The 23,012-nt window shown below is 41.5% G+C and overlaps 1 protein-coding gene across 6 annotated transcripts; it reads right to left on the bottom strand.

The window, feature by feature from the left end:
- Positions 1 to 370: 370 nt before the first annotated feature.
- On the bottom strand, positions 371 to 22,644 carry MCUR1 (mitochondrial calcium uniporter regulator 1). 6 transcript variants are annotated; one of them, XM_086370243.1, is made up of 9 exons: positions 22,144 to 22,644; positions 15,487 to 15,606; positions 12,309 to 12,412; positions 11,659 to 11,760; positions 10,644 to 10,685; positions 9,774 to 9,845; positions 7,159 to 7,212; positions 4,916 to 5,030; positions 371 to 3,797 (listed from the first exon to the last, which is right to left on the bottom strand). In XM_086370243.1, exons 1-9 carry the CDS (start codon positions 22,580 to 22,582, stop codon positions 3,742 to 3,744), a joined length of 1,104 nt encoding a protein of 367 aa, XP_086226369.1. In that variant the 5' UTR covers positions 22,583 to 22,644; the 3' UTR covers positions 371 to 3,741. The 6 variants fall into 6 exon arrangements, with proteins under 6 accessions (XP_086226369.1, XP_086226368.1, XP_086226366.1 ...); XM_086370242.1 differs by having other exon boundaries at positions 371 to 3,540; XM_086370240.1 differs by having other exon boundaries at positions 371 to 1,946.
- Positions 22,645 to 23,012: the final 368 nt, after the last annotated feature.

The raw sequence follows: 23,012 nt of genomic DNA, 5'->3' as shown, positions 1-23,012 counted from the left end.
TCCTCCGGTTGCTCCTGCAGCGCTTGCTTCGGTTTCTTCCAGGCCCTTTCGCAGTGGAACTCTCCCAGGCTCAGTCGCAGGGCGTGTGCTGGCAACTTCACCACCGTGAAGCTGGTCTGAGAGGACTACCCACCCCGTAAGAAGTGGAAGTGTGAGGTGCCGGCGGGTGAGTTCCCATGGTACCTTCGTCTTGCTCTTCCTGAATTTTGATCATGTAGGCCAAGAAAAGCAAACTCTTTGCTCAAGCTCATCTGATTTGGATTTCTATCACTTGTAACTTGACCTTCAGCTTTTGTAGAAACTTGCATATAAACCACATTTTCCTTCAAACAAAGAGTTAAAACACTTCACCACAAGCATGCTAATAAGAGTCTTTTGAATAAAAATTTATTTTTTAAATCAAGTAACCACTTTCAAATGTATCCTGTATGCAAATCCAAATGTTTAGGTTTTAGATTTTTAAAATAATACATCATTGTTATCATATACAACTGGAAGGAAAAAAAACAGTATAAACAGAGTGTAGGCAGAAGTTGTTCTAGTTCTTCATATTCAATGTGAACAGAAGAGTATTCTAATCACATAAAATTAAGTATTTTATTTTAGATCATAAGAATATTAGGCCCCCTCTGTCATAGAGTACAATGTAACCAAACATTTGCTTAAGTAATGAAAGGGTTAAGGAACGATCTGGGTTATAATGAGAACAACATAAGTTATAAATCTGCAGGAAGGTTGGTATTTTCCAAATGAAACCCTGATAAAAGGCTAAACAGGCTCAAACATTTTCTATAAAGAATAAATCACTCCTGATTAACATGTTTTTGCTTCAGTGTCAGAAAAGTCACAACACATGTGATGAACGTATGTTAAGAGCCAGTTTTTGAGACGTGAGTTCCATGGTGCCGTCTATACGACATTTGTTCAGGAATGACGCCAAAATTCTCAGAACACGGCATATCGGGGGGGAGAGAGGTCCCTGCCAACGCTGACACAGCTAGTTAGCAGGAGGAGAGGCTGCGGAGGAGCCTGGGACAGAAGAGCTCGTCACTCTGCACAGCAGCAAAGGGCCACAGACCCTGCGGCTCAGGAGTCTGCTTTTCAAAGAGCTCAGAGCAAGATGTCTGGCTTGAGTCAAGCCTTTCTTCCTGAACCAGAGACTTCTCGACTGGTACTTGACATCCTTAAGCGAAAAGACGAGACCTTCAGATGTAGTTTTGTTAGCTACCGAGCTGGAAAAGTACTTAGTGGAGGGCTGAGACCAGCAAGGAAGTCAGAATTCACGTTTCCTCTAAAGAACCATACACACAAACAGGCTTGCTTATGAAGGGAACAGGAGAGGAGTCGGGCTGCAGCTTAAGCTCTTTTAAAAAGATAAAAAGCAGGGAGTGTAGAGAAGGTATGGAGGAACCTTCTGAGCGGTTCGTGCATGAACAGGAAATAAGGGCTCAGGCCACTTGACATTCAGGGTTAGGAACCTGTGCCTGGAAGGGTGATCTTCAGGACCTCACTATGGCCAATTCCCCCATGTGCTAGACGCACAGAGTTTCGTCAGGCATCTTTTCCCTTCTGAGTGCTAATGCTGAATTTCCTCTAAGCCAGCTGAGCTCAGGAACGGTCACACGGAATCCAGCCCCAGCCACTTACAGGCTCACAGACGGCCAGGCGAGCGCTGGGAAGGGTATACTTGCATTTCTGGCTCCTGTGCTTTCAAATAGAATGTATCTGACTAAATAGAGAACATGGTCCCGAACCGGCAGTCCGGGCCACCAAGAGGAGAGTTCGTTGTTCCCCGAGGCTGGGGAGGTGCGGGCTGGTACTTCGGAGGACTCCACTGCAGTCAGTGATGGCCCAGACCAAGCGACAGGGGTGCGGCCCGCCCTCACTAGGAGGAATGTCACATGGAATACTGGCGGAGGACAGAAAGTCATCCAGCTGAGTGTTATCTAAAAAATATTTTATCAGAATATAAGGTCACTTTGTGAACGCATTGGTATTCGCTTTGAAACAGAACTGCGGACAGTGCTTTTTCCTCCTGGGACTTTGTTTTGTTGGAGCGTGTGTGCTCCAGGCTCCTTCTGGTTCTCCCTAATCAAAGTTATGTTGCAAAAGTGGGCTTAATGGGAGGTCACTTACTTCACTCTTTAATACTTAGGGCAATTGTTAAATGAACAGGATTTTCTGGAGAACCTTCTCTGAAAGGGACAAAATATAGTGATAAAGTACTTTTTGTGGCAGTTAAGGGAACTTTGGATCTAGTTGAAAAAAGATTATTTTTCACTTTGAAAATGACACCACGAATGCCAAAGCATTTGATTTTCATACTTATCTGGAGCTCAGACTCTTTAAGTTACACAAATATTCTCAAACAAGGCAATGACTTACAAAGTTTAGAAATGGCATCCAAAGGACAGAGGACAACATTGTACCACTGTGGATGAAGAGTAATGATGGGTACTTTATTCTACCAGTGTGATCCAGAAGTCTCTATGTGGTTTTTCCACGGGACCAGGTATGCATAGATACGCACACGCACGTGTGAGAAAGACAGGAAGGAGACATCTGATGTCATCATTTCTTGAATGCTTATTCTCTTTACGGGCAGGTCATTCAAGTAAGACGGGAATGTGCATTTCCAAGCCCCTCCCAGTTGTATCTAGTAATCTGTTTTAAATGCAGAGGTAAGGTCACTATGAGAATGTCTTTAACAACCAAAGAAATCAACCCATATTAGGCTGATACCTGGCAGGACAGTTCTCTAATTTTCAAAGCCTATGACCTGAGCTTGTAATGGGCAAAGGCATCTTCATTAAAGATATTTCTGAGCAGTACCTACACTAGCTAACTATCTTAGTATTGCTACAGACATTGTGCCTTGTGCTTCCCTTGTATCGTGTACAAAGCTGAAGAAGGCCATTAGGGTGACGATCACACACGCTGAAGTTGACTTCCATGCTGAGAGTGAGCACGTTTTCTAGGGAGACAGTGTCATCCCTGGAGCATTATGATAGCTCTTAAATCAAGAGGGAGAGGAAGAGGGACCGAGTAAGGGGGAAGAAGGCAGAAGAAGTCTACACACCAGGAGGCTGGGACAGTCTCCATCCTAATCATAATACTTCATTAGGCAATAAGATTTTCCAGCTGGAAGGCGCATAAACAATAAGCAGAATAATAACGAAGATAATGGAAACCAAAAGGAAAAAAATCTCTCTCTGGTGTCAAGTACAGTGTAGCATGAGGCTACCAACTGACTGGACTTGAAACACAACCTCTAACACAGGGACCGGCTGATGTCAGGGTCTGGGTCAGCAGGTGAAGAAGATTCGATGCTCTTGGTTTGGTTACCGTGATTCTTCAGCACTTAGTAAAGCTCCTGGGCCTCTACATGGAGACCCAAATCCTTGATGAGACAGAAGATTTAAAATTGCAGAGTTATACACATATTTACTATTGCTATGTCCTGCAAGTTAGACTGAGTTCACTGGTCCAGGGGAGTGGAGTCCTCCTTGCTTTGTCCACCATTCAGAGTTATAAAGTTAACTAAATAGAAGAGATGAAAGAAACAGTTGTGAAATTTCTTACTTCTTTGCCTTGGTTATATGTCCATCATTTGCATAAAATAAATAATATGCATTAAATTAAAAAATCAGCATTATAATTAGAAATGAGAAAAAAAAAGTACAGCAAGATTCTGGTGTTCTTAAGGCAGAACAATAGAATGCTCTTTAAATAGACACTTTATTATATCCACAGGCGATAAAATCCCAGAGCTACTGTTAGGCACGTAAATACAGATCCTGGAAGAAAAAGAACAATTGTGCACAGTATTAGTTCTATTAAAAGTTACTTGCAGGAACATCATTTTACTAAACAAAAACAAAAACAAAAACAAAAAACACAACAGTCATTTATCCTCCAAGAAAGTAAAACCAAACCCAAGAAACCTGGCTTGTTCACTGATGTGCCACACGCCATGAAACACCTTCCTATTAAAAAACCCCACATCTAATATCGTCATCTCCAAAGGACAAATGCGTTCAATATCCAAGGAAACGTCTCAATAAATGTATAGAAGCCCAAGAATTCTGTGGTCACAAAGTAAATGCACTGGAGAAGGAAATGGCAACCCACTCCAGCGTTCTTGCCTGGAGAGTCCCAGGGATGGGGGAGCCTGGTGGGCTGCCGTCTATGGGGTCACAGAGTCGGACACGACTGAAACGACTTAGCAGCAGCAAAGTAAATGCACATGTACCACAGAGGGACGCACCCTTTAACCCTGTGAGCAAAATTCTGCTTTTAAATACTATTCTACTTCAAAATATGGATCTAGAATGTTAAATTTGGTTAAAATAATGGTTAAGTAATTTTTTTTTTTGGTACGTGAATCTTTTCCCCTCTTTTGGCTCAAAAATTTCAACAGCAAAATAACTCCTTATAAGAAGTGTCACCCACTGAAAGATCACGACTCAACTATGTGTAAAACATTCCACCTTGAATGTCACTAAAAGTAATTACCAATAACTACAGTTTGATGATAGCATCTCATCAAATTTAAGATGCCATGAGTAGTAGTAAATAAAGTCAGGTACTTCACAAAGAAAGAAAAGAAATGACATTAATAGTATGATACTTTATCTATTGGAAACTGTAAGATGCCTTCTAATTTCAGAGATGTTAAAGCATGAAAAAAATGTTCTAGAATCAATGAAATGCAATATCTGTCTGTGACTCAATTTATACATTTATCTTGGGAGTTCCCTAGTGGTCCAGTGGTCAGGACTCTGCACTTCCATCACAGGGCACATGGGTTTAATCCCTGGTCGGGGAACTAAGATCGTGTGTGGCTCGGCCAAAAAACTTTAAAATTTTATTTATTTTCAGTTCATTTTAACTATCTAAATGTAAGATGGCTTACCTGCTAAATATTTAATATTATCAAGCTTGTGCGACTCAAGCATGGTTTTTAGGCCAGCAACCTCGGTGTCTATCTTTCTGTCTGTCTGTGTGACGGCCCGATCCTGCTGGGCGTGCTTTTAAAACAAAGAGATTCACAGCATTAAAGCACACTGGATTTGTCCCTGAGTCCCTTCCCGACAGGGTGCAGTCAAGGTACACCCACGGTCAGATTAAGGAGACCTGGGCTTTAGCCTTGAGTTCTAGCTTCATGCTATATTCTGCTAGTCAGGGCCTTAGCTATCTCTAGGCCTGTTTCCTTCAGTTTGAAACAAAGATAAAAAGTAACATTGGCCCTGTCTTCACAAAGGCTGTTTAGAGAATCAAGTGCAATTACTAATAGAAGAAAGCTTTTATAAATTATAGGCAGCTTTACAAGTAAGATTAAGATTAGGAAGCTCGTCTGTTCTCAATGGCAATGAATATACCTCCTCCTTCTGAATTCCTCTCAGTAAAAGGTATACAAAACATGCTTTAAGGAACCCTCTTACACTGTTGGTGGGAAAGCAAACTAGTACAGCCACTATGGAGAACAGTGTGGAGATTCCTTAAAAACTGGAAATGGAACTGCCATATGACCCAGCAATCCCACTCCTGGGCATACACACCGAGGAAACCAGAATTGAAAGAGACACGTGTACCCCAATGTTCATCATAGCACTGTTTATAATAGCCAGGACATGGAAGCAACCTAGATGTCCATCAGCAGATGAATGGATAAGAAAGCTGTGGTACATATACACAATGGAGTATTACTCAGCCATTAAAAAGAATACATTTGAATCAGTTCTAATGAGGTGGATGAAACTGGAGCCTATTATACAGAGTGAAGTAAGCCAGAAAGAAAAACACCAATATAGTATACTAATGCATATATATGGAATTTAGAAAAATGGTAACAATAACCCTGTATGCGAGACAGCAAAAGAGACACAGATGTATAGAACAGTCTTTTGGACTCTGTGGGAGAGGGCGAGGGTGGGATGATTTGGGAGAATGGCATGCAAACATGTATAGTATCATATGTGAAATGAATCGCCAGTCCAGGTTTGATGCACCATACAGGATGCTTGGGGCTGGTGCACTGGGACGACCCAGGGGGAGGGGATGGGGAGGGAGGGGGGAGGGGGTTCAGGATGGGGAACACGTGTACACCTGTGGCGGATTCATGTTGATGTATGGCAAATCCAATATAATACTGTAAAGTAATTAGCCTCCAATTAAAATAAATAAATTTATATTAAAAAAACAGGCTTTAAAAAATGAATGGAATCTTAGGTAATCTAAAAGCAACAGTGCTTGCTGACACTATTTCTATTCACATTTTTTAAAAGTTTTCTTTTTTTATAATTCAAATACCAAGTGTTTTATTATGAGGCTTGGCTATACTAAGGGCCTTTATGAGTTCTTTCCCAAATATAAATAGTTAAACCAGATACATAGTTAACACCCAAAGGGTAGTGAGTTTGGTTGATGTTATAAAGGGTTTGTAACAATTCATTAATGTGAATGCGTAAAAGCATGGGAAATACTTCATTAAAAATCCCAGGGCAAGTAAGTAGTCCTCTGTGGTGAACAGTTCAGGTAATGAATAAGGAAATAAATGCGTGGAGGAGTTAAATATTCCAGAGGATGAGTTTAGTATTCTCTCATGGAAGTCTCTTCCAGGTTTCAGAGGTCCCGGGTAATAACGATGGAAAAGAAGTTACACATGCCATAAATTAAAAATATAGTAAAAAAAAAAACAAAACTCCATTCCTTATTTATTCAATTAAAATAACTAAGTACTTTGTTAAGCACCAAAAAATTCCCATGATACTCCACTTCTGGGTATGTATACCCAAAAGAATTAAAAACAGGGACTCCAACAGATATCCACAAGTCCACAATCAGAGCACTATTCACAATGACTGTAATAATAATCAAAATGTAGTATGTCATAAGGGAGTATTATTTAGCTTTAAGAAGGAAGGGGAGTCTGACATATGCTACAACAGGGATGGACCCTGAGGACGGAAAGCCAAGGAAGATAAGCCAGTTACGAAAGGACAAATACTGTATGATCCCACTTACACAAGGGACCGAGAGTGGTCAAATTCAGAGGCAGAGAACAGAATGACGGTAGCCAGCGGGAGGAAGGAGGAGCTAGTGCGTTTAATGGGCAGAATTTCAGTTCTGCAAGGTGAGAACTGAGTCTTTTCTTACCAGTGACACCATTTCTGTTTTTATTTCCAGCAGCTTCCTTTCGTTTAACGAATACTGAAACAAACATGTAACACAGGTTAGATTCTGATTTAGTCCTTTATTTATTCCTCTCCTCCTTCCCTGGTACCTTAAATATTCTGCTCTCAGCACTTCCAAGATATGTACCATGAGCAGTCACCCCTAGGATGAAGCAGCCTACCTGCTTTCTCCTTTTGATCTTTTTTAAATCTTATTTATATTCACTCATTGCTTCAACATCTAGATTCCCCTTTGTCATCTTCTACCTCTCTCTCGGTTGGGTTTCTTTTCCTGTCTTTGCTGTGATGTCTCTAAGCCCCTCCCACTACTATGATAGCATCACCTGGGACCAATTTAGATGGATACTGAGTCACAGGCTTTTCAGCTTTGGGAGGGGTGAAAAAAGTAGGGTAACAATTCAATTTCGGAGCTATCCCATCTTAACTACAAACAAAATTGGCACTATTTGAAGCCTAGACAAAAGAGAAAAGACATAAAGTTGGGAAAAAAATAATTTCAAGGATTATTATTCTGTGACATAGATGCTGCCTTCTGAATATAAAACACTATGTAAATTCACAGATTCAAGAAATACACTAAACCATCACATGTTGGTTTTAATTGAAAAAAACAAAAAACAAAAAACAAACCCATGTGAGCATTGTCACAATCCAATGTTATTAAGGGAATTGACTAGTTCTACTCAGAATTAAAATGATATCTTGCCTTTTTTGCTATTAATGACTGTGTGATTCTGTCAATACTGAGAACAAAATCAGGCGTATTTCCTTAGTGGCAGGCATCAGGATTTGCTTAAGCAAAGAAAAATTTGTAACTTAAGTGAAGAATTTAAAAAATCCTCAATAAATTAACACTTGTTATGGGGGGAAATTAATGCTTTTTAAGTCTCTAGAAACTTTCTAGCTATAAATGTCCCCCTATGACTACCAGGGGGATAGAGTATAAAAACAGCATTGCTTAGGAGTTTAAAAAAACAACAACCCAAACCCCAAACCAAGAACTACTTGCAGGACCAAAGAATGCTCATCTCCAGGGTTTCAGAGAGAGCTATGCACCAGATTACCACCAGGGGGCAGGGTGGAATGGGATTTTCTGCATCCCTTAAAATTCCAGCCTTCACTAATACTGACTCAGCCACAAGAGAAAAGACTAAATCTCGACACTGCCATGATTATAAAAGTAGCATCTATCTGGACCCATCTCCCTCTACCCCAAAGCAGTCTATAGGCTACACTGCATTTGAAACTGGCTGTAAATATCACCACAGTCAATGCTGCTAGAACAGTATTCTAAGTGTATTAAACAAAAGAATGAGAAGGTTGGATAGCTCATCTTCCTCAGTGCATGTTAAACTCATGCTAGTTGCAGACTAGTATACTGCTGTCCCGCACTTCAGAGTAATCTGAATTTAGGATTTCCAAAAAGGACTTCTCACCTAGGTTAATAAGTCACACAAATTCACTGACTTTAATCCATGCTCACAGCCCCTATCTCCCAATCTCTGAGATCTAGTTCTTCCTGACTTTGTTGCTAGAGGCATCTTCCTACATCAAGTGGATTCGGAATTCCCGCTAAGCCTATATATAACCCTTAAGGGCAAAGGTAACCAAAGGACTTTAAGTCATATGCTAGTGATCATTATATATTTCAGCAATACTAAAGTGATTTCCTCTTCATGGTTAAAAGTGTTTCAAAACTAGAAAGGCAGGTAACACTGGCATAATAATTATTTTGTATATCATATGGGGGCTTCCCTGGTAGCTCAGTGGTAAAGAACCTGCCAGCCAATGCAGGAGACACAGGTTTGATCCCTGTGTTGGGAAGATCCCCTAGAGAAGAAAATGGCAACCCACTTGCCTGGGAAATCCCATGGACAGAGGAGCCTGGTGGGCTACAGTCCATGGGGTTGCAAGATAGTCAAACATGACTTAGCAAGTAAACAACAAATATATGTCATATAATATATATATATATCCCTTCTGCTTATATACAACCCATATTTTGTGGTATCTTTTTGGTAATGAAAGTTTTACTTTTCAGTTATTTTTCCTAACTGAAAATTTCAGTTTAGCATAACTTAAAGAATCATTTAGAATTTGCATTTCAAAACAATGCAAAAAAACTCATTAAGATTTCTCTATTAACAAAACTACATGAAAATAGTTTTCAAACCCTCAATTTTTAATGTAGAATTTAACATTATTTAATATTTATAATTTAATATGATTCAAGTCAGATAATCAACTTAACTTCTGCAAAATCAGGACCAGTAGAGATTTAAGTTAATATCAAAGAGATCAAGATAAAACAATTTATTCATGTCTAAGTGACAAATAGTTTAGTATCTCTGAAACAAACAAGATTCAAACTTGACTTGACCAAGATTTTAATTTTAATGTTACTTTTTAAAGTCCTAATCCAAAATATAGTTGAAATAAAGAAACACCATGTGTAACAATCATATGTAGGTAAATATTTAACAGTACTTATGAACTGTAAATAACCTTAGACTTGACCAAATGTTCCATCTTGCAAAGAAATTAATTCATGTTCTATTTTTAAATAAAGAAACATACCAGTTCTTTCACTCTGCTCTTTTCTAGATTGAAGTCCAATTTGGTATCTGTTCGGACTTTGATCACTTCATCCTAGTGGGAGGGCAAACATCAAAGACAGAAAGAAATCCAAAGTAAGAGATCCAAAGCCTGTGTGGACATGAGCCTGGGTCCACTGTCTCCACTGCTCCACCGGAGGGGTCAAGGGTAGGGGCCGGGGGTGTGTAGAGCGATGGAGCTAGAAACGAGGCAGGTCAAGAGACTGGTTAAGCCATGTCTGCGGGGACTTCCTGGTTATTTATACAGATAATCCCCTTTTATGTTGAAGTCAGATCACAGTGGGTTACTGTTGCTTTTAACATCAAGATTCCCAATAAAATCGCCTTGTGGAATTTATGAATCAAGCTGTTCTCTGGACAACTTTGGAAAGCAGAGATGGACTCAAGTCAAATATTAGATTCTGGTTCAAATAAAGCTTTCTGACACTCATCAAAACCTTTTTCTTATTTAACACCAATGTCCTTTCCACTCAAAAAAATCAAGTAGCTGGCATTAGTCAGCATTTTAAAATCACATGTAATTCTTTTAAAGACAGTCTCTCCTAAGAGAATGTAAGGATTCCATGTGGCTGTTTTAGAAAAATTTTATTTAAAAATGACTTCATTCCTTCTGGATCACAATTTTCTTAATGGATTTGGTTACAGACATCAGTTAACTTATTCTTTGGCTATGTTCTCAGTTAAATCTTCCAATATGTACTTTTGAGACATATCACACAAATATTTAACACAGAAGCAAGTTTTTAAGAACACATAAATATTTTGGACACTATATTTATTACTGAACTTATGTAATTATAAATGAGCAAGCAAACAGGAATGAGGATCTTACCATTACTTGTTGTTTTAACCGATGGAGTTCAAGTTTTATTTTCTAAAAAAACATTAAAAAAGAAGTCAGTCAAGGGTATGTTTGGAAGGTTAGAAGAAAAACCTAAAACTTGGTAATAAATATTACAACCTGCGTTTATGAGCAAGTTCTTCAAGTTCTTTCCTCAAGTCAACATGAATTTAGCCACGTTTAGCACACAACCATAACTGAACAGTTTCAGAGGCAGAAATGATCACTGGTCATGCCAGGAGGGCACTACAGTCATGGCGTGTCCTGAGGGCTTTCAATTCATGTTGAAGGCCACATACAATCAGTAACGCAACTGTCTTCAATAGTTTCATCTCCCTCCAGCGATGCTTTAGTACCTCTTTCAAGTTTCCTTTTAACTAATTCTGCCCTCAAATAAATGACTTCAAGACAGTTTCAAACTTTTATCTTTTTTTCTAGCAAAAGAAGGAATCGTTTGCTAGGTGGGTTCTTATAAGATCAAAACTAACAGGTGATCAATGAACTTCCTTCATGGGACTCTAAATACGACTAAAAACAAAAGGAAGATGTGGAGACAGTACCTATTTCAACACTGATCTCATACGCCCACACTTTAAGTAAGACATGAAGAGATATTTTACAGCACCACTTATTCATAATAACCCCAAACTGGAAACAACTCTAATATGCATCACAGTAGAATAATGTGGTGTGTTCCAATCATACTATGAACGATGAAAGAGAGTTATCTATTGCTGCAAGACACATTGGTGATTCCATTGATAAAGTCAAAACCAGTTAATGGCCATGTAAGCTGGGATGGTGATTTTTGCTGTGGGAGGAGTGACCAGAAGGGGATGACAGCAGGTCTTGGGGTGCCAGTCAAGGACCGCTTCTTCATCTGACTGACAGTCCATACTGAAAATTCACTGTGTACACTTCTTTGTACACTTTTGTGTATTCACATTATATCTCCATATCCTAATAGAAAAGCACTTGAGAAATATGAGTGGCTCTTTGGTTTTACCTCATTTTCTGATCTGAGGGCTGAAAATTCACTCTTCTCCAAAATAATCATATCTTTTTTCACGTTGGCGATCTGAGACATTATTTGCTGAAGAGTGATCTCCTGGGAAAAGAAAAACTAAACATATAACCTTGTCTGGCCTAGGAAGTCCACCTCCTACCATCCCAACCTGGGATCATCTTAATGAGAAACCAGGACGTGGGCACATAGAAAGAGGTTCAGTAAGGTACTCCTCCGTCTCGAAACGAGAAAAGACGAAGAACTCCAGGCCAGTATCAGCACCAGATGAATCACAGTTAACAGAGTGGCAGTCAGAGGACCGCCAGCTACAATTCGGGCCACATCTCCATTTATTAAAGCATTTTGTTGTTCAGTCGCTCAGTTGTGTCTGATTCTCTGTGACCCCATGGACTGCAGCGTGCCAGGCTTCCCATCTCCTGGAGTTTGCTCAAACTCATGTCCACTGCATAGATGACTAGAAGAGTTAGTTTTCAAACTTAATGGTTCTATAGAAGTTGAAAAAATAGCTCTGAATAAATATATTTTATGCCACTCTAGCCATTTGCCTCTCGTCTATACTAAAATTGCTACATGCTGGGACTTCCCTGGTGGCTCACTAGCTCAATCTGCTCCAGAGCCCAGCAAGCTACCTGCTGCATCTTGGTGACCATATCTTTGTAGATGATATCCATGTTGGCCTCCATGATCTTGATCAAGGCAGATACGACGACTTCTGCTTGTTGAGTAGTAAACCCTAGGCAAACACACAAAGACAATTACTCAGGAGACCGTAATTGTCAGAATTTAAAAAAAGAAAAACATCCTTCATTGAAAGGGAGAAAATGCAAAGTTACACCTGCAGGTGAATGTCTGAATTCAGAAGCAGCTGGAAAGTTTAGCATGGCAAGAGGGTGGAGTCTAGTCACAGGCTGTGGTGTGTCTGTTACTCAGGACAAGCTGGGACACATGAGCATTTACACGACTGTTTCCTTACGTACAATGAGGGGTGGGGCTGACTGAGCTCTGATGTCCCTTCTAGGGGTCAAAAACCATGTTTTCAGAGAATGTCTAATGACAGGAGATAACTGCTCTGCAAGGTCAAGTGAAAAGATGCAAGACTCAAAAATACAGATATTATACAAGTTATTGCTTTCGTAATTTATGAGAGAGTCTAGGTAGCTGTTATTTTCTTCCGTGTTGTCTTATTTCTACAATGGATATGACTTCCTTAATTTTAAAGTGTATATATTAGTAAAAAATAATTACATTAAGTAGAGAAAGTTTGTTTATTTCCAGCACAAATCGGTCAAGTCAATGGCTATATAATAATAATTCAGCTGTTAATTTATTTAATGTTAAAAGACAAAATCAGTTCTTACATTTTTCCCTCCACAATCTTCCTCAATCACTAGTGAGGAAAGCCCAAATTGGAAAGAATATATTCTTTTATATTCAATAAATGACGCTGAACTGAATTACATAAAGACTCAACTTAGCAGTGCTACTATTTTTAATAACTATAGGTACTAACATATTTCACATTTAAAATTCTAATTAAAATGCTTAATTTTAAATACTTAAGATGAATAAGTACCTGGTATATAATTCTTTGTTAAATACTTTCATTTATAAGAACTTCAGAAGAATGTACTGATACTTATAATTAGTTCATGGCATATTTGTCTGGATAAAGTTATACCTGATTCAATCTGGATGAGATTAAGCATGGGACTATACTGAAAAAGAACAAAGAAACAAATTCAAAGAAGACAAAAAGACCTCCAAAAACCTATTCTTTTCACTTTATTCAAAATCCTTTTAGTTTCAATGTGTGGGTCATGAACAGCTAGCAAAAAACATCACTCAAATGTTAACAGTTTAGCTCTAGCACTGGGATTCACAGTAGTTTTTCTTGGTTCTTTTCTGTTTTCCTAACTTTAAAAAAGTCAACAAGTCTTTTGCAATTTTTAAAATTTATTAATAAGAGTTCATAATTAAACATAATTAGGCTTGGGAATTATAAAGAAAAGAAAAAGAGAAACCAAAGTGGACTTACACTGATAAGAAAAGAGATAAACTTTACAGCCTTATAATTTAGAACCACCTACAGGAGGAGAAAGGATAAGAATAGGGAGAAGTTAAGCCTGAAAACTTCTGGGATACCCAGATGCAAATGAATTCTTTGTTTTAATAGGAAAGAGAGGTGGGACAAAATCAGGGCCAGTGAGATTATGGACAGAGGACATTCTGTGAATCAGGAGACATAACTCCAGGGGAGGAAAAAAAGGATAAAGGACAGAGCATTCCCCAAGGGGTCCTTCCTGGTCTTACCCTAACCCAGCCACCATCCAGGTAAGCACTTTCACATCCTACACCCAGTGGGGTCCTTACATCACTGGTTTTGAAATAGGCAAATACTCACGGGCCAGGGTTTCAAATCAAGAAAAGTAGGAAGTACATATGTTGAAACATTCAACATCTATACATGGATTCTGAAAGGCAGGAGGAGAAACAAACCCCACCTTTCATGAGAGAAAGGCTTTGGGACCACTGCTGCTACCTGGCCACAGTCACGCTTAGCAAAATGAATGACGTTCTCTTAGCATCATCAGACATCCAGTCCATGTAGAGACACTCCTATTATCTCTGGAATGTCTTTTTTACAATTGGTTACTTCGAATACAAAAGGTCCATGAAAAAAGAAAAAAGGAAAGAAAAAGAAAAGTGGAAAGACTTCTGCTTATCAAGATAATTTTAGATGGCCCTCTTACTTCTACTTTTCTTTTTAAAATTCTGAGCAGAAAGACGTTGTGGTGGAAAAGGCTGACTGTTTCAAGTTTGAGAAGAAAAAGCTGTAAAAATTATCACAGAGCATGTGACAGTTTTCCCAACGTGCATTCAGGACATACTTAACACTCACAAGGGCTCTCTGGAATTCTCTGGGAACTGAGAGGGGAGAAAGACTGTGAGGCCACGCAGCTGGAAGCTTGCAGAACCTGAACCCAGAGCTGCTAACTAACCCACGTATGCACACCACTGTGGGGTGGTGTCTGGGCAGACAAAGCACATCAACACAGGGCAGCTTTTCAGATATGAACACGCATAACCGGATGGATGACTGTACTATAGCACAGACTGGTTTATTTCAAAGGCATAAGCTATGGTATCTGAGATTCTGATTGTGAGAGGATATGTGTTCACGGTTTAAAGAATTATCAATATAATATGTATTAAACTTACACTGTGCATTTGTCTAGACAAGATTAAATATGAGACTGCTACCTACATACTAAGTGTACTTTGAATAGCTGCCATACATATCGGAGTAATCTTTTACATCAGTTGGTTCAACAGCAGTAAGAGAAAATGTCAGTCTGAATATTTTTTTAAAACCACAGTAAGCTGAAATGATCAATAACTGCTGCTCCGCAACATTTTAATTTCACGAAAAATTTTAGAGCACACGAGATGCACAGGAATAAAACTGTCCCTTCTGGCCTTAGACAGCTGTCCTAGGAGCCATTCCTGAGTTTTGCTGGCTTGTGTCTAATTTTTAACCTGTAACACTATACTTCCAGAGTGATGTTATACACACACACTTCACCTGGACAAAGGGAAAATGTAGGAGAAAAGTCTCAATTGTGCTGATGAAGCAAAAATGCCCTTAAACAGAGAAAAAACAAGGACTTAAAAAAATGGAGACTGATCAAAAGGCGACCTGTGGACTTCAAAGTCAAAGGGAAATACGGGAAATTAGGTAAGACCATCAGGAAGCCGTGAGGTACAGGGTTTCTCGATGGCACCGAGTGGCGACTGGCAGAGGATTACCATTCTCCTCGAGCACACACACTAAGGCATGGGTGTCAAAGTAGAGCTTCCTGTTCCCAGAAGAGGTGAACTCTCTTCTTTTGTTGTCCAGCTGCAGGTTCCCAGCACTGAAGCTAAGCTCTAGAAAGGAAAGGACACTATGGTTCATAACAGGACCTGATGGTAAAAAAAAAAAGCAACTCAGCATCAGGAAAAAAAAAAAAAACAAGGCATACCTCAAAGGCCTTTAATTAACAACGGCTTTATTGAGACACACCTCACATGCATATGACTCACCCATTTGCAATGCATACTTCAGTTGTTTTCAGTATATTTACAGAGCTGTGCAGCTGACCCACAACTAACTCTAGAATACTTTCATCAATCCCAAAGAAATCCTAGACCCTCTAGCTACCCTCTCTCATTTCCCTACTCTGTGCCCCCCAACCTCGACAATCCCTTAATCTATTTTCCATCTCTATGAATTTGCCTACTCTGGACATTTCATTTGAATAGAATCATTAGCTATATGACGGAGAAGGCAATGGCACCCCCATCCAGTACTTTTGCCTGGAAAATCCCATGGATGGAGGAATCTGGAGGGCTGCAGTCCATGGGGTTTCTGGGAGTCGGACACGACTGAGCGACTTCCCTTTCACTTTTCACTTTCATGCATTGGAGAAGGAAATGGCAGCCCACTCCAGTGTTCTTGCCTGGAGAATCCCAGGGATGGCAGAGCCTGGTGGGCTGCCGTCTCTGGGGTCGCACAGAGTCGGACACGACTGAAGTGACTTCGCAGCATTAGGTATATGATATCTTGTGACTGGTTTCTTTCCCACAGAGTGGTATTTTCGAGGTTCACCCTACCGTGTTCTATGTCAGTATCTTATTTCCTTTTATTGCCGAATAATATTTCATTGTACAGATATACCAGTTGTTTTTTTTTTAATGTAGTCACCAGTTAAAGGACTAACTGTATGAAGGTTCTAATTTCTCCACATCCTCAACACTGTTATTATCTGTCTTTTTTTTTAATTATAATTATCCTACTGGGTGTCAAGTGGTATCTCTCTGTAGTTTTGATTTGCATTTCCCTGACAGTTAATGATGCTGAATATCTTTTCATGTGTTTACTGGCCATCTGTACATCTTTGGAGAAATATACTTTCAGACCCTTTGCCCACTTTTTAAAAATTGGGCTATCTTTTTATTACTGAGAGTTTTTTTCTTAAATATATCTTAAGTCCAATTTATCTTTTCCTTTTGGTCCTTTTGCTTTTGGTGTCACAACTAAGAAGCCACTGGCAGATGTGAGCACAGAGATTCACATCTGTTTTCTAAGGGGTTTGCAGTTTTAATGTTCACATGTAGGTCTTTAACCCATTTGAGAGTTTTTGTATATGGTGTGAGATGGGGGTTCAACTTCATCCTTTGACATGTGGTTATCCAGTTCTCTCAACACTATTTTCTCCCTTAAATTGTCTTGTGACTCTCGTCAAAGATTCAACCGATTTTAAGTGGGTGGGTTTATCTGTGGATTCTCCAGTCTATTCCATTGATCTATATGTCTGTCCATCTGCTAGTGCCCCATTTTCTTGATTACTTGCAGCTCTGTAATAAGTTTTGACACCAGGAAGTGAGTTCTTTTTGTTCTTTTACAGGATTGTCTCGGCTATTTTGAGTCCATTGCATTTCCATACAAATTTTAGGATTATATAGTATCAATTTCTGCAAAGAAGCTACTTAGAACTGTGATAGAGATTGCATTAAATCTGTAGGTCAATTTGGGGAAGCAGTGCCATCTTAAAAATATTAAAGTCTTCCAACCATGAACATGGAATGTCTATTTATTTAGGTCTTTAATTCCTTTAATAATGTTATATATAGATTTCAGAATATAACTTTAGTGCTTTTGTTGTTGTTGTTAAATTTAAGGATTTTGTTCTTTTTGATGCTATTGTTACTGGAATTGTTCTTTAGATTTTTCAGACTGTTTATTGCTAGTATATAAAAATACAACTGAGTTTTGTTTTTGTACAGTTTGTATGTTGATCTTGTATCCTGCAATCTTGCTAAATTTGTGTATTAGCTGTGAAAGTATTTTAATGAATTTCTTAGAGTTTTTCATGTACAAGGTCATGTCATCTGTGAATAGTGATAACTTACTTCTTCTTTCACAATCTGGATGCCTTTTCATTTTCTTGCCTAACTGTACTGGCTAGAACTTCTGGCACAGTGTTCAACTGAATAGCGAGAGCAGACATCCTTGTCCCTGACCTTGGGGGGAGAATAATCTTGTCTTTCACCATTAAGTACAAAGTTCACTATGGATGTTTCAGATGTCCTTAATCAGATGAGGCAGGTTCCTCCTGATTCAGATTTGTCATGAATGGATTACGGAATTTCATCAAGTTCTTCGTTTTTTCCCATGATCGTGTGGTTTCCCTCCTTTGCACGGTGAGTGTGGTGTGCTACACACATTGATTTTTTCATAAGTGAACCTGCTGTTCCTGAGGCGGAAGCCCACGTGGTCCTGGTGTTGACTCCCTCTCACATATCGCTGGATCTGGTTTGCTAGTATTTTCGTAACAGATATTTGTCTGTAGTTTTCTTTCCTTGACTTTGCAAAAGTCTACCTTTGGGGAGGGACTTCCCTGGTGGTTCAGACGGTAAAGCGTCTGTCTACAGTGTGGGAGACCCGGGTTCGATCCCTGGGTTGGGAAGATCCCCTGGAGAAGGAAATGGCAATCCACTCCAGTACTATTGCCTGGAAAATCCCATGGACAGAGGAGCCTGGTAGGCTACAGTCCATGTGGTTGCAAAGAGTCGGACACGACTGAGCGACTTCACTTTCACTTTCACCTTTGGGGAGACATGTTCTAACAATTCATATATTACCTGTTGTACAAATTTCTGTGTGTTTAACCACAGATCCAACCTGTTTTGCAAATTTGTTTCAAGATGCTCATTTGATTTTTAAAATTTTTTTGGCTGCTCCTCATGATATGTGGGATCCTAGTTCCTGACCAGGGATTGAACCTGCAGCCGCTCTACATGAAGGGTGGAGTCCTAAGCACTGAACAGCCCAGGAAGTCCCTCCCGGTGCTCATTTGAAAGAGGCAGCATAGTAATGGTTTCCTGGGTTTTGTATTCCACAAACCATAAAAGTAGTTTTAAAAAGACAGGGAACAACTGCAAAATGAACTTGTAATTTTTATCAAGAAAGGCCATTTAAACATTATAGTTTCTTATTCTTACAAGCATACTAAAATTGACAGCAAAAGAAAAAGAGAGATGGACAATATAAAATAAAAATCTTTCAATTAAATGTAATAAACATAGCTATATAAAAACCAGTCCATCCTAAAGTAAATCAGTCCTGAATATTCACGGGAAGGACTGATGCTGAAGCTGAAACTCCAATACTTTGGCCACCTGATGCGAAGAACTGACTCACTGGAAAAGACCCTGATGCTGGGAATGACTGAAGGCGGGAGAAGAAGGGGACGACAGAGGATGAGATGGTTGGATGGCATCACCGACTCGATGGACACGAGTTTGAGTAAGCTCCACCAGTTGGTGATGGACAGGGAGGCCTGGTGTGCTGCAGTCCATGAGGTCACAAAGAGTCAGACACGACTGAGCGACTGCACAGAACTGAATATAAAAACCTACTACATTTTTGTTCTTACTTGTCTAAGATGCCAGGTGTAGAAGAGTGAGAGAAGACAGAATAGTCATCTATTAATTCAGAGTTCAAAGGTTTTCTCAGGAGCTCTCCTAAACATCCTTCAGCTGATCAACTCTTATTCTCATCCCCTAAACATTCAAAGGAAATTCCAAGTAAGCAAAAATGTGACATGGACAGAACCCTACAGATCTGATGCTTTTCTGTAAGACGACAGCAGTGATTCCCAAGTTACTGGAAAGAGTGGGGTGGCTGCAGTCACAGTCTGTACCAAGATAAGGACTAGAAAACCAATAATCACTTTGTACCAAGCACCGTTTGCAGACCAACAAAACATCAAATGCAGCAACTACTGTATGTATGTGTGTGGCAAACAGTAAAAACAGAACAGAAAAACTTGAGAGTTGCTTAGATTCAAAGAAGCACTCGCCTACAGCATAAGGCCCTTGACAAGGCACACAAAGCTCATCCCAATTTAGCCCACTCACCCCTTTAGCTTTTGTTCTGGCCACCTAAGCTATTCTGTTTCCCGCACTGTCAGACTCTGTACTCCATCCTTAAGCTTGGCTTGCTCCCCTTTCTCAACTGGTAAATTTTAAGCATCTCTTTTACCCCTCTTCATCTGATCTAACAGTGTGCTAAGCACCCATTATGCTCTGGGCAGGGCATTATGCTACCCTGTAAGGTTCTCTCTGCTAACTCCTCCCAGGTAAGGGAGCAGCCTGTATTCCTTCCTTATCTGTGTTCTCAGCCCAGGACAGACAACCCCATCATAGCACTTACTACATTTATTTCCATGTCTGTGTATCATTCCAAACTCCCCAAGAGTGTTCAGTCAGTTATTTTTGTATCACTAGCATTTAGCAGAGGTCCTGGTACATTGCAGGCCAGAAATAACTTAACAAAATATCCAACTGTATGAATTCTTAGATCCAGATCTATAAACCGTCTACAAAGAAAGTTTGAGATGAACTAATTTCTCCTCTTCACCTACGGTTTTCCCTTTTCACATAAGTGAGGTCACTTAAATCTGGCACCTCTTTCTTCATCCTTTATCTCCAGCTCTGGGCAAAAACTGGCCTTTATGAGAAGAGACCCCGACACAGAACAGCCCTAGCTGGATGGCAGGTGAATGAATGAATGCACCTCTTACAGGGCTCTTTACAGGCCACCCCACCCATTTCAGAACCGTGCTGGACTGTTCCATGGGTTAGAGAGCTTAAATATATTTGTATCCAGAACTGGCTTGATGCGATTATTCTAGTACAAAATTCCTTTCTTCTAATAACAACAATCATTCACGTAATTTAAAACAATACTGCAAGCTTATTTTAAATAAATATTATCGGCTGAAAAATGGAGACGGCCTAGTCATGTGTCGCTTGACCCTCCAACCCCGGCTGATGGAAGGTGAAGTCCATCTTGCCTCCATCACAGGGCAGGGCCTAGGGACACCAGAAGCAGCTCTGGTCCACTTTTCTTTCTTTATTGTGATAACAAATTGAGGTCCAAGAACTATGAATTCCCAGAATTAATCACCAGGAAACAAGGAAACTGAGCTATGGTATGTAATTCTCCTTTGGGGACCTTCTGAGTGACTTCACATGCATTGGAGAAGGAAATGGCAACCCACTCCAGTGTTCTTGCCTGGAGAATCCCAGGGACCGGGGAGCCTGATGGGCTGCTGTCTATGGGGTCGCACAGATTCGGACATGACTGAAGCGACTTAGCAGCAGCAGCAGCAGCACATCAAAAGCATACACAAAAGAAGCCCAAAGTTAGCCCTGGACAGACGAAGAAACTCAGCACAAAGTTCCTATTCATAAATCATCCTTAGGTCTGAGTAGCTCTACGGAGAATTCTGGACACCAAACAGACCACTAGGCTGAAGACCAAGAAACAAAATTCTCATTAGCTGATGGGATCATGAGAGGAAAAGAAATTACTAGTTACTAGCTTGTCAAAAAAAGAGGAACAAAAGGCAAAGGACAGAAATAAAGACTCACAATTACTGCAGCGCACTGCCAGCTGACCACTCACTTCCCAGTCTCCTACACAACTCTCCTCACGCTTTGCAAGAAACTAACCAGTTTCTTGCCCAGCCAAAGATATTCTTAAATTTCAGAAGCAACCAACATTTACCGAGCATTTCTGTTGAGGAAAACATTTTTTAAATAGCCATCAGTGTGGTTAGGGAGAGCCACTGATGTATATGTATAGATTCCCCAAAGTTAGACTTTTGCTAATAAGTAACGATTACCCCAAATGATTTTTTTTTTTAATCAACAGTTTTCAATCTAGTACACTGAGTCTGCTTAGACTTTCCTCATCTCATACAAGGGAGTGATTGATCTCACGTTCTCAAAGAATTTAATCAAATGCCAACTTCTCAATGAAGCTTATTACGAGGACTCCATTTAAATGAATAACTGGAGGACCACTCCACTTCCCAACATTTACCCCCTCTATTTTTTCCGACACCATTGATCAGATGTTATTATATACACATATATAGTTGTATATAATATATATGATATTTATATATTATAACATGTTATTATATTATATATATATAATCTCCTTTGCTAGAATTAAGCTCCAAGAAGGAAAAGAGTTTGCTGACCGATACACCCTGAGTACTTAGAAAAATGCCAGGCAGAGCAACGAACCAAAAGAGGGTCTGAAATTAAACTGTGAAACAATCCCTTCGTCTCCTATAGCTTCGCACCTCCCATCGCAAGCCTACTACACGCCGTGTGTGCACCCGACCCGGGGGATCTGCAGAAGTACGCACCCCCTTCCCGCAGCCATCAGTCACAACCTGCGCCGGACACCGGGCGCCCGCCTCCCGGAAGGGTCGGACCCTCCCGTGTGGGGAAGCCCAGGTTAGCGCGTGGCCCAGGCGTCTGACCGGACAGTCCCCCGCCCGGGAGGAGACCGGCGACCTCGGCCGGCCTGCCCAGCTCCCGCCGCCCCGGCCCGGCCCTCACCTCTCCTGGAGGACGCCAGGGCGGCCACCCGGCCGAGGCACCGGGGGAGCGCGCCCGCCGCACCCGCGAGGCCCGGGGCCAGGCCCGGCTGGCTTCTCCACACGCCGCCGCGCCCGGCCGGGGGGCCCGGAGGGGCCGGGGGGCCGGCGCGCGGGCGCTCCCAGTCCGCGGGCGGCCGGCGCGAGGCCGCGGCCGCCCGGCGCGGGCAGGGCACCAGCAGGAGGAGGAGCAACGGGGAGGCGCGTGCCGCGCCGCCGCGGGCCGCCTGGGCGCCGGGGCTCAGCGCCCCCGGACCGCCGGGTAGCGCGGGCAGGAGGCGGCGCGCGGGGTTGCCGCGGCCGCCCGGACCTCCAGCGCGGCCGGCGGCCAGGAGGGGCAGGAGCCGCCGGCGGCTGGGCGGGCACTTCGGCCTCTCGGCCGCGATAGAGCCGCAGTCCATCCCCGACGCAGTCACTGGCCCGGGAGCGCGCTCATGCCAGTTACGCGCGGCCCCCGCTCGACACCTACGGCAAAAGCGAGCACGGGCGGCGGCGCCGAGCCCGCCCTTTCCTGCCCGCCAGGCGAGGCTCGGGGCCCGCGCCGGGGGCGGGGCTGTGCGGGTAGGCGGGGCTCCAGGCCTGCGCCGGGGGCGGGGCAGGGCCGAGGGGCGGGGCTCCGGGCGCGCGCTGGGGGCGGGGCCGGGCTCGTCTACCGGAGCCAGCACCCTAAGAGAGGCGAGTCTTTAGTTTAGTCGCTCAGTCGTGTCCGACTCTTTGCGACCCTATGCACTGCAGCACGCCAGGCCACCCTGTCCATCACCAACTCCCGGAGTTTACTCAAACTCATGCCCATTGAATCGGTGATGCCATCCAACCATCTCATCCTCTGTC

The sequence above is a fragment of the Bos grunniens genome, chromosome 23 (genome assembly GCF_055505025.1).
Source record: "Bos grunniens cultivar Pamir isolate PY7600 chromosome 23, Bosgru_T2T1.0, whole genome shotgun sequence".
Classification (NCBI taxonomy): domain Eukaryota; kingdom Metazoa; phylum Chordata; class Mammalia; order Artiodactyla; family Bovidae; genus Bos; species Bos grunniens.
Note: the sequence above shows the minus strand (reverse complement) of the source record. Positions and strands in the feature narration are given on the sequence as shown.